The sequence below is a fragment of the Mytilus trossulus genome, chromosome 3 (assembly GCF_036588685.1).
Source record: "Mytilus trossulus isolate FHL-02 chromosome 3, PNRI_Mtr1.1.1.hap1, whole genome shotgun sequence".
Taxonomy (NCBI): Eukaryota; Metazoa; Mollusca; class Bivalvia; order Mytilida; family Mytilidae; genus Mytilus; species Mytilus trossulus.
The window spans coordinates 24628689-24642555 of record NC_086375.1 but is presented as its reverse complement, the minus strand read 5'-3'; the positions used below and the strand labels follow the sequence as shown (position 1 = coordinate 24642555).

Genomic DNA, 13867 nt, shown 5'->3' with positions numbered 1-13867 from the left:
AATTGAAAGCTAACATTAAAATTGAGTAGTAAAAATTTGTATACAGTTTCTGTTAAATTTTGATCTCTGAAATGTAATTAGCTCACATTGTTTATAACTCATATTATATGTGATTTTTAGGAACAAATTGGAAGGATCTGTTGATCAGTGGACGGAGTATGACAATAAGTATGAAGGTCTTTCTCAATGGATCAAAGATATGGAAGGCAAAGTCAGAAATGAAGGCAATCTGAAATCTGACCTCCCAGGCAAAACTCAACAAGCTGAACACTTCAGTGTATGTATAATAGAAAATGAAGAGATGTTTAAACTTCATAATAGAATTGTTCATAAGTTTACAATGAATAAAATAGTTTGCAATGATTCAAATTCTGAACAGAATATATTTGATGTCAGATGTGCAAAAAATGATCAACATACTTTTTATGATGAAGAAATTGATATTCAAACACATTTTATTGATAGTAAATTTATTGTACGTCATATTTACACTATTCTTACTATCATTTCTTTCAGGACTTGAATGAAGATATACAGAGACACAGACCCCAGTTTGAAGCCTTACGTAACGAGGCCTCTGAGATTTCTAACACCACTGGTGATGGTAGAACTGCTACATATGCAACTCAGCTCTTGTCCAGATATGAGACACTGGCAAATAATGTCAATGTAAGTATAGGTGTAGTAAAAATTATATTTCAAGATAAATAATGATTTGCACATTGTATTTATCCTGCTGAAAATCCTAATTTTTATACAATTTGAATCGGATTTATTTTGAAAATGTCATATATATTTTGATATTATTATGTACTTTTTATTAGAATAAATTTGAAACATGAAATTTGGGTTTCGTCCCCAGAAGCTCTCTTCATGAAACTGATGCACACTAGAAATAGTTCAAATCCTGATCTCTTGAACTGGAACATTCAATGAATATATTTATCAATCTGAATTGCATTGAGTCACTCTTAAGCCAGTTTTCATTAAATTTGGGTTCAATTTTAATTTTTACTTGTCATTTCTAGGAACAATGTGAACGTTGTGACCAGAATGCAGAACAACACCAAGACTACCTGAACAAACATAAACATTGTACAGACTGGTTAGAAGGAGCCCTACAACAGCTAGAGGACTGTAGTGATCTGGCTGATGACCAAGACAGTCTACAGGCTAAACTTCAAAATGTTGAGGTGCGTTTCATATCAGTTTTTCATTTATAGTTGTAAATAAGAAAGATTACTTAAGAATTTTACTGCTTCCATAGATTTTGACATTAAATAATATAAAAAAAAAGCAATTTCGAGAAATATATAAGGTTGATCAGAGAAAATCTGCAAATTTTTTCTTCTTTCCATTTCATTTATTATAAGATTTGTGCTACCTCAAATTTATTTAGATCGTCATCTGTAATTATTTTCAGATTTTGCACCTGATAAATTAATTTTGTTATAGTAATATTAATGGCTTTTACCTTTTGGTCATAGATAATCAGAGTTGAAAGTGAAAATATTTGAATAAAAAACCAATCAATTATATTTTGCAGGACATATTAGCAGACAAAGAAGAAGGTCTTGCTAAATTCAATGCTGCTTTGGAAGCTGGTGAAAAACTTTACCCAAATACCTCAAATACTGGCAGAGAAGCAGTCCGCAAGGATCTGAGGGCTCTCCGTGAGAAATGGGAATCATTTAACGACAAACTCAATGATACCCAGCGATCGCTGGAAAGTAGCCGCATGCAGTGGACTACCTTTGATGATAACTATGACCAGCTGTTGAACTGGGTGGCCGATATGGACAACCAAGTCCAGCAAGACGAAGAATTACGGAATACGTTACAGGAAAAGAAAGCCATGCTTCAGCATTACAGGGTATTGTTAAACTTTGTGATAGCATCATAACACACAGCTGATTGTTTTTTTGGTCTCATTTTGCAGTAGCTAACACTTTAAAATCATGAAAATTTAAAAAAACAAAAATGATGAATTTTGCATGTTGCAGACATTGTAATACATTGTGAGTGATTTGTTTAACAAAGTTTTTTTAATGCTGATTAAAACCATAATTTTAATTGTGTGATAATTGCGTATATAACTTTTGTGAAAACTTTTTTTTGATGCTGAATAAAACTTTTAATTTAATACTACTTGAAAGTGATAATGCTAACTTTTTAAAACAAATTAATTCTAAATTTTTAAAACTTTTAATGCTATTTTTTTTTTTAACAAATTAATTATTAATTTTAAAACTTATAAAGCAGAGTTTATTACCTAATGTTGTTGATATTGTTTAAAACTCAGCTCTTGTTAATGTACAAGATACAAACTAAAGTTAATGCTGTTTGTTGAAATAATAGGCTATTTACCACAGAAAACTTTTAAAACCGATAAAAAAAAATAATTGATATTTTACAATAAAAAATTAGCAAAAGTTTTAATGATTGAGAGCACTATTTATAAAAGCAACATTCATAAATGATTAAATGTTAAGGTTCAGGCCAAATAAACAGAAGAGAAAAAAAAGATATCTTGTTATACCATTTTCACTCAAGAAATATTCTTAGAACTAAAAAAGTATTCTATTACCATACAAAAATATTAGAATTAGAAATTAATTAATTTGGGAAGAATGGTAAAATTTGTGACTTCAAAGTGTTGATGTTTGAAGTCTATATAAGCTACTGTAAAGTGTTGATTTATGACAAGTGTTTATTTTGTTTGTGTGATGTGATGTTAAAAACAAGAGTTTAATTTTAATCATGTAATGCTGGGATTTGGATGAAGAGTTTTTGCTTTAACATTTGTGGCTTCTGAAAATGTTATTTGTTTGGTTTAATCAACTGAATATATGACATAGAAAGCTAATTTGTAAATTGTTAAATCAAAAACTTTTTTGTGTTAATTTAGAGTGATTATTGACATTTTGTGTGAAGTAGTTTTATAGATATATTCTTTTTTGTTTAATAAGGATATATTGGAGATATGTTGAAAATCTAACTTCCTGAAGTTCCTGAAGTTCCTGAATGATATTTTGGGTAGAATGAAGAATTGTCCAGCAAACTCAGTTTTCATTATACTTATTTATTCAAAACTCAAAAAGTTTAATGATAGAATATATAGTTCCCCACTTTACCCTTTCTTGAATATAAACCTTCTTAGGTGAATATTTATAATGTGGCAGGTTCTCGTTTGAATTGATTTATCCAGTGGATTGTTTAAAATGAAAAATATTGCCTGAATTAGATGGATTAGAAAACAATGGGGATGAGAAGGGTGTTTGATTTAGTTTGAGATCATCAACATTGATGTTATCAATTGTGGATGTAGTATGTATAAAATTCTATTTTTATTCAGACTCGTTGCCAAGACATCTTATCCCATCAGACAATGATAGACAGTGTTGGAGATAAAGGAGCTAAACTCTCCTCTCAACAAGCCAAGGGCAAACTGAAGAAACTGAATGATGAATACAGGGCACTCTGTACTGCTGCACAGGTAAGCAAGACTCTTCACACAGGCAACATCCAAACTAAAAACAAAGGCAGTGGGCAAAGGAAAAAAAAAGAATTATAAAAACATGGTATTTTGTACAGCTCTTTGGTAAAAAAAATCAAATCTGCTCCTAGTACATTTGTAATCTAGGAGAAAAGAGTGATTAAAGCAAGAAATGGTCAAGGTCAAATGGAATGCACTTTTCAACATCACACCAAAACCAACATCCTTTTAGTAATTTTACATACATTACATGATTAAATGGACGTACAACAATAAATGAGACCATGACTCATGTAAAATAAAGTACATTCCTTTCCTATCCTCTCACATTCTATATAAATGCAATGGCTCTAGAAATTAGTGATCGCAATAACTCTTATGTGATTTTACATTTTCAGAATCAAGTGAAGACTGCTGAGGAACATGTTGACCAACATCAACTTTACCATGATGCACATCAGCAATGTCGTGACTGGATGACCTCTACTAAAGATAAACTCACTGTGTGTGCAGAGGTTACTGGAGATAAACAAGCATTAAATAACAGACTTGACAGAGTCCAGGTACACAACTTTTTCTTTAATTTGATAGAAAATGTACTCTAAAGTGCATTCTTTAGGAAATTTCTATTTTTTGTGTAAGAATGAAAATCTTACAAATTGTGCGTTCTATTCTTGATTTGATTGTTATACTTTCTGAATTCTATTTCATATTCTTTACTTAAATCAATTACATACATACAGTTTCTGTAAACCATAATTTTGTTTTATCTTGAAAGCAATTTAGAAATTACCACACTTTTTCTACATTTACAACATCAACGTTTAACAAAAAAAATACAGGGATTAGAAGACATTTTCACCATAGCTTATTCACACACACATTCTTAGAAAAATATCTCCCTAGCTTATTCTTGCCATCCATGGGATCATTTTCTAGAAAATGAACCTTTTCCTAAAACACTAGAAGCTAATCTATTTACTGATGGAATTTGTTTTGTGAACTTAATTTGATATGGTATAAACGATTACAAATTATTTATAGGATTTGATGACCTCTTTGAGAGATGGAGAAAAGAAAGTGAAAGCAACTCACGTTCAGGGAGAGAAAACATTACCACAGACAGCCAGACAAGGACAGGCCCACATTAATGGTGAGCTGGAGTCTGTGACACAAGATTATGAGACATTAGCCACCAGACTGGGAGAGACACAACAGAACTTGACCCACTCCATCCAAGCTTTACAGGCTTACGATGGTTCATGTGAGTCCCTGAACAGATGGTTGAGAGACGTAGAGGCTCAGATTAAAGACCTTGAACTGAAATCAACACTACCTGAAAAACAAGCTCAGGTTGAAAAGTACAAAGTAAGTTAGTTTTCGGTCCTTTTCATTCTATCAGAATCTATTAATTTTAGATTCTAAAGGTTCACATCATGTGTTCATGCAGGATTGCATTTTAAATTATTTTTTTTGTTAACTGATTTTTTGCTAGTGGTCACTCATATTTTAATTTTATCAACTTATTTCATGTTAAAGGGGCATTAGCTGTCATATTCATTTGCCTCAATGACAATTTGTTAGAGCTACTTCTTTCATATCACCCCTGTTTTAACATAAGTCAAAGGCTTAACTTGATTTATTTTATTTTAGGCCTTGCAGAATGATGTTCACACAAGACAAGGTCAGTTTGATGATTTAAAGAACATGGCATCCCAGGTTCAGGGTTCAGATTCCCGACTGATCAGTCTAAGTTCACAACTGTCAACCAGATATCAGACAGCCAAGACTAATCTTAATGTAAGTACTTGTAAATTTATGTTCTGTTCAAAAAGTTCCAATTATATGAGTTCGAACAATTTGACAACATATTTTAGTTAAGACATCATTTTGTGAGTTCGTACCTCGCATGTTGCAGGTGCGTTTGATTTCAACCATTATTGACTAGGATTATCAGTTTTATTCTGAAGATCAATTTGTTTTCTCCAGGCTCTCTGGCTTCCTCCATCAATAAAAACGTATTTGGATATAGAGTTGTCTCATTGGCACTCATACCACATCTTCTATATCTAAAATAAACTCTCAGTTACATTTAATACCAACAATCTATTTATAGATCAATCAAGTACTTAAACACAAAATTGTTATCTTTTATGTTAAATAATTTATCCTTCTAATCAGTCATCTAACTTTTGTAGGATTTGATTGGCAAACTTCGTAACCATGCTCTGGAGCATGAGACTTACCAAGAGAACTTCAGTGAATGTTCTGAATGGTTAGGAACCTTACTACAGAGACTACAGGTCTGTGCTGATATGGCTGGTGATAAACATGATGTAGAGGACAGACTCTCTAAGCTACAGGTAACTGTCCTATTACTGTCTTTCTTATGTATTAGCCTCCTTTATAAAGAACACCCTTGGGGATAACTATGCAAAATAAAAAGCTTTAATCATTGATTTAATATTAGGAACTAATCCTGCTGGTATAACGAATTATGTATTTACAGTATGCATTATCAGAGACTTTCCTCTTTGAATTTTCCTTGGAGTTCAGTGTTTTTGTTATTTTACTTTTTTTGGCAAATTTGTATCCATGCATCTAATCTTCATTTTTTAACATTTAGAATTTAAAGGTTGGCTTTTAAATTAGTGGTCTCAAAATCTGGAAAAGGAGTGTGTTTTTATAGACAATACCTGGAATGATAGATCATGCTTCTTAATTGAAAATAAACAAATTAAGAGATAACTGTATTGTATTTGAAGCTTTAAGGACGTCCATCGGTAGTTTTACTGTCGCAAATACGGGTATTTGCGACAGTAAAACTACCGATGGACGTCCGCAAAGCTTCAAATACAATACAGTTATCTCTATTCTAATGCAAAACAAGTTCATAATTAAATTTCAGTCATTATATAAGTGTAAAATCTTCATTAAAGAAAATTCCGCGAAAAGATGTTATCTTCTTTGGTCCCTAAACTAGGTAACGTCAAAGGTATGCTTCCGGCGTCAAACATAAACACCGGGCGTTTTCAGGCTTCTGTGCCGCTTCAGAATGTAATAAAATTTAATAAAAAGAAGAATTTTAGGCGCAACAAGTGAGTTTTTTGTTTATTATTGTAGAAATAACATGTCGATACATTCCGAAATTTAAAATGTCGGCTTCCTTAGTTACAGACAAGGAGATAGAGAATTTTACGCTTGCTGTCATCCAATCAGAACAATTGTTACAAATTAATTGCATTAGAATTATAAATCTGTATTGGTTTTTCATTTTAGGAACTTGTGGCTGAAAAAGACCAAGGAGCTACCAGAATACACTATACTGTTGAATGTGGTGAGAAACTGTATCCCAGCACTGCCTCAGAGGGACGTGATATCATCCGTCAGGAACTGAGAGGTCTACGGGAACACTGGGAACAGGGATGTGATGTGTTGTCAGAAACCCAACGTAAACTGGACACAACCTTACTACAATGGTCTTCTTATGATGAAAACTTTGAACAGTTCCAAAAATGGCTGCTGGATACTGAAATCAAGTTGAGAGAGGACACTGATTTGAAAGCTACATTGCCTGATAAAAAGGCTCAGTTACAAAATCACAGGGTAAATTGATATTTTCAGCTTTTAGTGAATTTTTTATAATAGAGTATTTTCAAACCAAAGATGGCATTACTAGCAATGAAGAGAAACTTTATCATTCTATTGAATTAATGTAAAAAACTTTTTCACATGATAAAAAAGTTTTTCAAAATATTTTAGTATAATTTATTAAAAAAATAAGAAATAAAATATAATATGTTTAAATGATAAATGAAAATATAATGTTGACCTTAAAATTGTGTAGGTGTTACATCAAGATATTGTATCTAGACAACATGTGATGGACAATTTACTGGACAAGGCTAGAAACTTATCACAGTCCACACCTTCTGCTAAAGTGGCTAAATTTGTCGGAGAATTGCAGACCAAATATGAGAAACTATGTGATACATCTAAACAGATGTTAGACAAACTAGAGGCTTCACAGAAGGACCATCAACAATACCAAGATATGTACCAGGACTGTCAGGACTGGCTCAACTCTTCACGAGAGAAAGTCGAGTTGTGTGCTGATACCTCAGGTGATAAGATGTCACTGCAGAATAAACTGGAGAGACTCAAGGTAAAATTTAGAAAATATTTTGTATGCTTTATTTGTTGAATTATTTTTGATAGTTATATAAAAATAGCATGAGAAATTCAGTGCTTTAAAAATTACTGAAAAGATTGGGTTTTTTTTAAACAAATTTTTATGTTATAGATATAGGATATAAATTTCTTAAGAAAGCGGTACAAATAAAATTAATTTATTATATCTTTTATGAAGTTAATGTGATAGGACTAAATTTTTCTGAAACCATTTTTAATTTGATTTTTTTTTAATTTATTTTTTTAACAGGAGTGTGCTGAGAAGGTTGAAGACGGCGAAAAGAAACTGAAAGCAACAAAAGAACTTTGTGAAAAGACTACCAAGAACTCATCCCAACGTGGGCGTGAGGTATTACGACGAGATATTGACCACCTCCAGTCTGAGTGGGAGGATTATCTGGCCCGTATACAACAGACAGAGGAGGACCTACAAACTGCAATGGTACAATGGGGAGACTTTGAGTCCAAGTTCTCTGTATGTTCCTCTTGGCTTAAAGATATGGAACAACAAGTCAAGAATTATGAATTGAAGTCCACACTGAAAGAGAAACAAACTCAAGTGGAAAGATTCAAGGTAAGTTAAATTAGATTTTTGTTATGCCTTGTCAACAATAGTAAAGTGGTTTAAATTTTCTTGGTTCTGCATCCATCCTTTTGTCTATTTGTTTGTCTCATATCAGGTTGAAGTTTTGTTGGAATGTAGGTAACATCAACTTTTTACTCAAGAACATTTGATCTTGATAATGTTTTTTGAATATCTGCCAAAGTGTTTTACCATGATTTTATGATGACTGAAAAATTAAATCTGATAGTGAGAAAGGAAATTGTGTCCATTGCACACATATTACTATTTTAGTTGACTATGATGCATAAAGAAGATTTTAAAAAAGAAACAATAATATTTTCACTCATGTATTTAGATTATTGGGTAGAGGGGGGATAGGACCTTTATCGGGACTCCGGGATCGGGTGTTTTTTAAGCTCAGGATTTCGGGATTGACCCTTTCGGGATCCAGGAATCCTTTTTATTGGACGTCAGGATTTATTTTATATTAGTCGGAATTTCGGGATCAGGACCCCTCCTATCCCCCCTCTGGGTACCTCACTTTATTAAATCTCTTAGACCATGTGCCTTGTGTATAGGTAACAATAAAAGTTTACCACCATCATTTAAAATGAAATCTGCTATTTTATTTTAGAAACAAAGAGAAGAGATTTTGTCTCACCAGCCTGAGATTGACAGGTTTACAGACGATGCCCAGAATCTGATGCACACCAGTGCAGACGCCAGACTGAGTACACAAGTGTCACAACTCACTAACAGATATAGAGGACTACTCTCACAAGTCAAGGTAACGTGAAAAACATTAAATGTTACAACTTCTGTACTTGTTAGAATCAAATTCAGAGAAAAATAATTTGATTAAAGCAGTCTCAATGAAGAGTTATTGTCACTGTACTTTGATGATTCAGTACACAAGATAAATTGCATGAAAAAAAAGGGGCAGTAGGGAGGATGTCATCCCAAATGAAAAAATGAATAAATCATTAATTCCTGTGTACCGAGAAGGGTAATCCTGAATTTCTGCAAAACAAAAGGATTCAGCATAAAAAAAGACCTAATCCTGATGTCCCAAAAATGGTCCTTGTGCCCTTCAAGTATGCACAAAGTAAAACCTGCAGCTATTAATTCACTTACTATGAAGTTTATCAAAAAGAGCATCAAATTAAGTTTTTGTTGCTTTTCTGAGAATGTTGACTTACTCTGGAAAAACTTGATTTCAAATGTCTTTTCTAGGAATTGATAAGTAAATGGGAGAAATATGCCCAAGACCATCAAGGTTATGACAACAGATTGGCAGAATTCAATAACTGGATAGAACAAGCAGACACCAAGCTGGACAACTGCCAACAATCTGCTGCTGACCAAGAAACCATGGAGGAAAGGAGAACCACAATACAGGTATATAACAAAATCAATTTTGTGCCGTCTGCCATGACTAATGTAAAAATGAGATGTTGGTGTAGATAGCATCTGTTCAATCAAAAAGAAATATCACAAAAATATTGAGGAAAATTCAAAACAGAAAGTCCCTAATTAAATGGCCGAATCAAAAGCTCAAACACATAATTCTTATGGAGAAAATGGTGGATTAAACCTGGTTTTACAGCATTTTTGTAATGAAGTCAAACATGCTGGACATTTCTCTGTGTCCACAATTTATTCAGTTATTAAAAAAAGTAATTTGGTATTTATGAATTTCTGACAGGTGAACTAATATTGCTGAATTTATATTAAGACCAAATAAAAAAATATTATTAGAATGCTGTCAAATATGACCTGATATTTATTATCTGTCAATTGGTACTTTTAATGAAATTTTTTTGTCAATAAATATTTTAATTATTAAGATAAGTTTCATTTATGTCAAAAAGCTGTAAGGAAAATACAAATATCTGCTGCTGCTCTAATTTTAAGAAAACCCTAGGAGTTGTCTTTTTATATACTAGATTTCCAGAACAGCTTTACATAGGAATGATCAAATATGAACTAAAACAGATTATTGAACCTTTGTTAGTTCCTACCTACTTGAAAATCAAAATTTAATTTTTTTTTGACAGATCAAATATTTATATCTGAAGTCTTATTAATTTTTTTTCTCATCATTGTAGATGTTAATGGCAGAAAAAGATCATGGCCTTCAGAGACTCAATGCTACCATTGAAGCAGGAGAGAAACTTTACCCAGACACTGCTGCTGGTGGACGTGAAAAGGTTCGCCAGGAGTTACGCACAGCTAAAGAGGACTGGGATAGATTGTTTACTGGTCTGTCTGATACCCAGAGGAAGGTTGACTCATTCCTGATGCAATGGTCCTCATATGCTGATGGACAAGATCAACTAATGAAATGGATGGTGGATACAGAGGCTGCACTGAGAGCTGATGTTGATCTGAAAAATACATTACAAGAAAAACGTCTGCAGTTACAAAACCTCAGGGTAAGCTGATATAAAATCAAAATATTTTGAAAGTAATATTAATTTTAACTTAGCAGTGTAAATAAGTGATCCTTTCAAAGTTTTATTTTAACATGGAAAACCCATTGTGGAATTAACCTTGAAAATTAAGTGACAAGGAAAGGTGAAACTTGTAGCAATATTTTGTCTAAGTAGGATACAGGAAAATGATTTAGGATTGAGATTTGAATGAGGAAGCAACTTTGAAACATTTAAACTGCCTTAAAGAAATTAATTAAAGACCACAATACAGTTTTCACAAATTGATAGAAACCAGTTTTGATATGGTGTCGCAGGAACTGATATGTGGGAAAATGGTTTTAAACTCTTATGATCAAAGATTGGAATTTTGATATTACACGGAACATTTATTTCTATATTCATGTATCTAAAACAGTATTTCTCTTAGTAAATGGATTTTCTATTTTATTTTCTAGCCTGTACTATCTGACATAACATCCCACCAGAGACTTGTAGATTCTGTAATAGAGAAAGCCCAGGGTGTACTACACAGCACGTCTAACCCTGAAGTAGCTGCCTTCATCACTGATATCAACTCTAGATACGAAGATCTTTGCCAGACTGCTAAGGTTTGTATGGTTCATGAACACTTTTAAAGGTGGTACCTAACACTACAGGGAGATAACTCTGTAAAATCATCAGAACTTTTTAATGACATTGTGTTCATAAGCGAATATTAAGCTTCTCAATGATCAAAATAAGTGTTTGTCAAACTGCTATATAACCAGTGTAATTTTTCTGATAAAATGGTTAGTTCAAATTTTTTGAAATTTTTATATTTTTGTCAATGGGTCAAAGTAAATACTTTGTCAAAATTAAAAGAAAATTAAACGAGTCAAATAATAAGTGTTGGGTACCACCTTAATTGAATCTCTAGAATTTTTAATCTTTTGTATTTTTGATAAACTGCTTTAAACATCCTTAAGATATTTAAAAAAAAAATATAAAAGAATCTGATATTGTATCAATTTCATTTGTAGATATTGAAAACCAATTGCACTTTGACATGAAATTTGAGCACAAGTGTGAAAAAGTGTATTGGTGATTTAAATGTATAATAAATGTAATATAGCTTTTCAGTGACAAGTCTGATATTTTAAATTCATGATTTGATACAAAAAGGTGAATATTTTTAATGAAGATATGCTATCTTTAATTTCAGAACACAATACAACAATGTGAACGTAATGTTTATGATCATCAACAGTACCATGATTCCCTGCAAGCAGCCGTGGATTGGATGACCTTGATGAAAGATCGTGTCGGCATGTGTGCTGATATCTCTGGTGACAGACATACATTACAAAACAAATTTGACAGAGTCCAGGAATTACTGGCTCAAATACCTGACAATGTTAACAAAATAAGTGTGGTGGAAGAAAAAGGTGCTAAAGCCATGGATACCACTGCTCTCAAAGGTCGTCAAGGCATACAGCAAGAACTAGACATGCTTAAAATGGACTGGGAAAATTACACAACACAAGTTAGATCACTCCATGATAATCTTGACAGAGCTATTGAACATTGGATCAAATATGAGGAGCAGCATGAGAAAATCTCTCACTGGGTCAAGGACATGGAGAAAAAGGTCAAGGACTTTCCTCTCAAATCTACTGTGGAGGATAAACAACATCAGCTTGTTAGATACCAGGTATGCTGATTAATATTTACATTCATGATTATATTTAAAAAATTGAATGTTAAGCTTTGACATAAATATATTTGGCTGTGTAATTGAATTTCAATTTAATATTTTTAAGAAAATTCAAATTATTTTTAGAAGTTGCTTAAGCATTTCGTAGTTTGAATATTTTAAATGCTTATTTATTCAAATGTAACATTATATGCTTTGAAAGGAATAGAAAGGTATTTTAAGGATTTTATATGCATCAAATCCATTGTTCTAGGAATATCTTGAAGACATTGTAGAATTCCGTCACGAATTGGAAGAATTCTCACAATTAGAATCAGTAAGATGTTTTATATATGGTGAAGGCACAAAGCTGGCTCCTTCACAGTTTTTGTCAAACTTCAGTTTAATTTATTTTATTATTTTTCTTAGGCTTACAAACTGATTTGCAGCTTGTTAACAATTTCATTATTAACTAGGATCTACAAAGACCTTATAATGTCTCACATGAAGACATTCAAATCTTGACTAAAGCTAATTGTATGCATAACAGATTCCTTTATTTTTTTATAAAAAAAATCTTGAAAATAGTCAATACAATTCTTACGATTGCTGAATCTATTTTAAACAGAAGCATTGAGCTGTTAACTTATTTTCTTACAACAGCTTCTATGAAGTAAAATTTTCCACATGCAAGAAATCTTATGAACTGATTATAAGATTAAGCGGTAAACATAAGTTTAACAATTTCAGTTAGAAATCAAATTTATTGAATGATTGTTGCTTTTTTTGTGTCCAGTGGCAAATATTTCATGCCTATTCATAGGATTAATTAACATCTTTGCTATAAATGTTTTATTAAAAATCTTTATGAACATTCTGCAGACGCACATGCTTTGAATTCTGTTTTTTGATTTTGTGTTATTACACCAATTGTGATAGAATGCACTTTTATTGTTCCATGTTTTCACTGAATTTTTATAATTGGTTGAAGACTTATGTTTTTATGAATTCTTATATAGATTTTAAATTGAATATTTAGTTTGGAAAATGTATAAACTATTTTGCTTCACTGGGAGGTTGGTTATGAGAACTTAATTCCTGATGTATATAAGATTAAATAAGGTGGTTATATCTTCATATATATATATTGACAAACAAAATCAGTCAGTGACCTTATGTTTTTAGACATAATAGGCAATTATATTTTAAATGGACTTAGGTGGATTTTTCGGAGAGAAAACATTATTTTTTGCATGTACAGTCTTGGAGTATAATTCAGAGTTTAGTATGACGTCCATTATCACTGTACAGTACTAGTATACATATTTTTAAGGGGCCAGCTACAGGACACCTATGGGTGCGGGAATTCTTGCTACATTGAAGACCCATTGGTGGCCTTCGGCTGTTGTCGCTTTGACACATTCCTCATTTCCTTTCTCAACTTTATCATATGTGGTAACAAATCTTTAATTAATCTGAGGCGATATGTGAAGAATGGATTAGGTTTT

General features: G+C 32.1%; 1 protein-coding gene across 1 annotated transcript in view; it reads left to right on the top strand.

Annotated features, from left to right (window-relative positions):
• Positions 1-13867, top strand: part of LOC134710836 (muscle-specific protein 300 kDa-like) — a 109980-nt gene that overhangs the window by 66538 nt on the left and 29575 nt on the right. The window contains exons 35-52 of the mRNA XM_063571239.1: positions 121-277; positions 517-669; positions 1029-1193; positions 1547-1873; positions 3356-3496; positions 3895-4059; positions 4541-4864; positions 5150-5296; positions 5695-5859; positions 6776-7102; positions 7344-7661; positions 7938-8261; positions 8887-9039; positions 9486-9650; positions 10361-10687; positions 11143-11295; positions 11889-12377; positions 12634-12696. Coding sequence (XP_063427309.1) covers positions 121-277; positions 517-669; positions 1029-1193; positions 1547-1873; positions 3356-3496; positions 3895-4059; positions 4541-4864; positions 5150-5296; positions 5695-5859; positions 6776-7102; positions 7344-7661; positions 7938-8261; positions 8887-9039; positions 9486-9650; positions 10361-10687; positions 11143-11295; positions 11889-12377; positions 12634-12696 — 4063 coding nt within the window. The remainder of the gene's footprint in view (positions 1-120; positions 278-516; positions 670-1028; positions 1194-1546; positions 1874-3355; positions 3497-3894; positions 4060-4540; positions 4865-5149; positions 5297-5694; positions 5860-6775; positions 7103-7343; positions 7662-7937; positions 8262-8886; positions 9040-9485; positions 9651-10360; positions 10688-11142; positions 11296-11888; positions 12378-12633; positions 12697-13867) is intronic.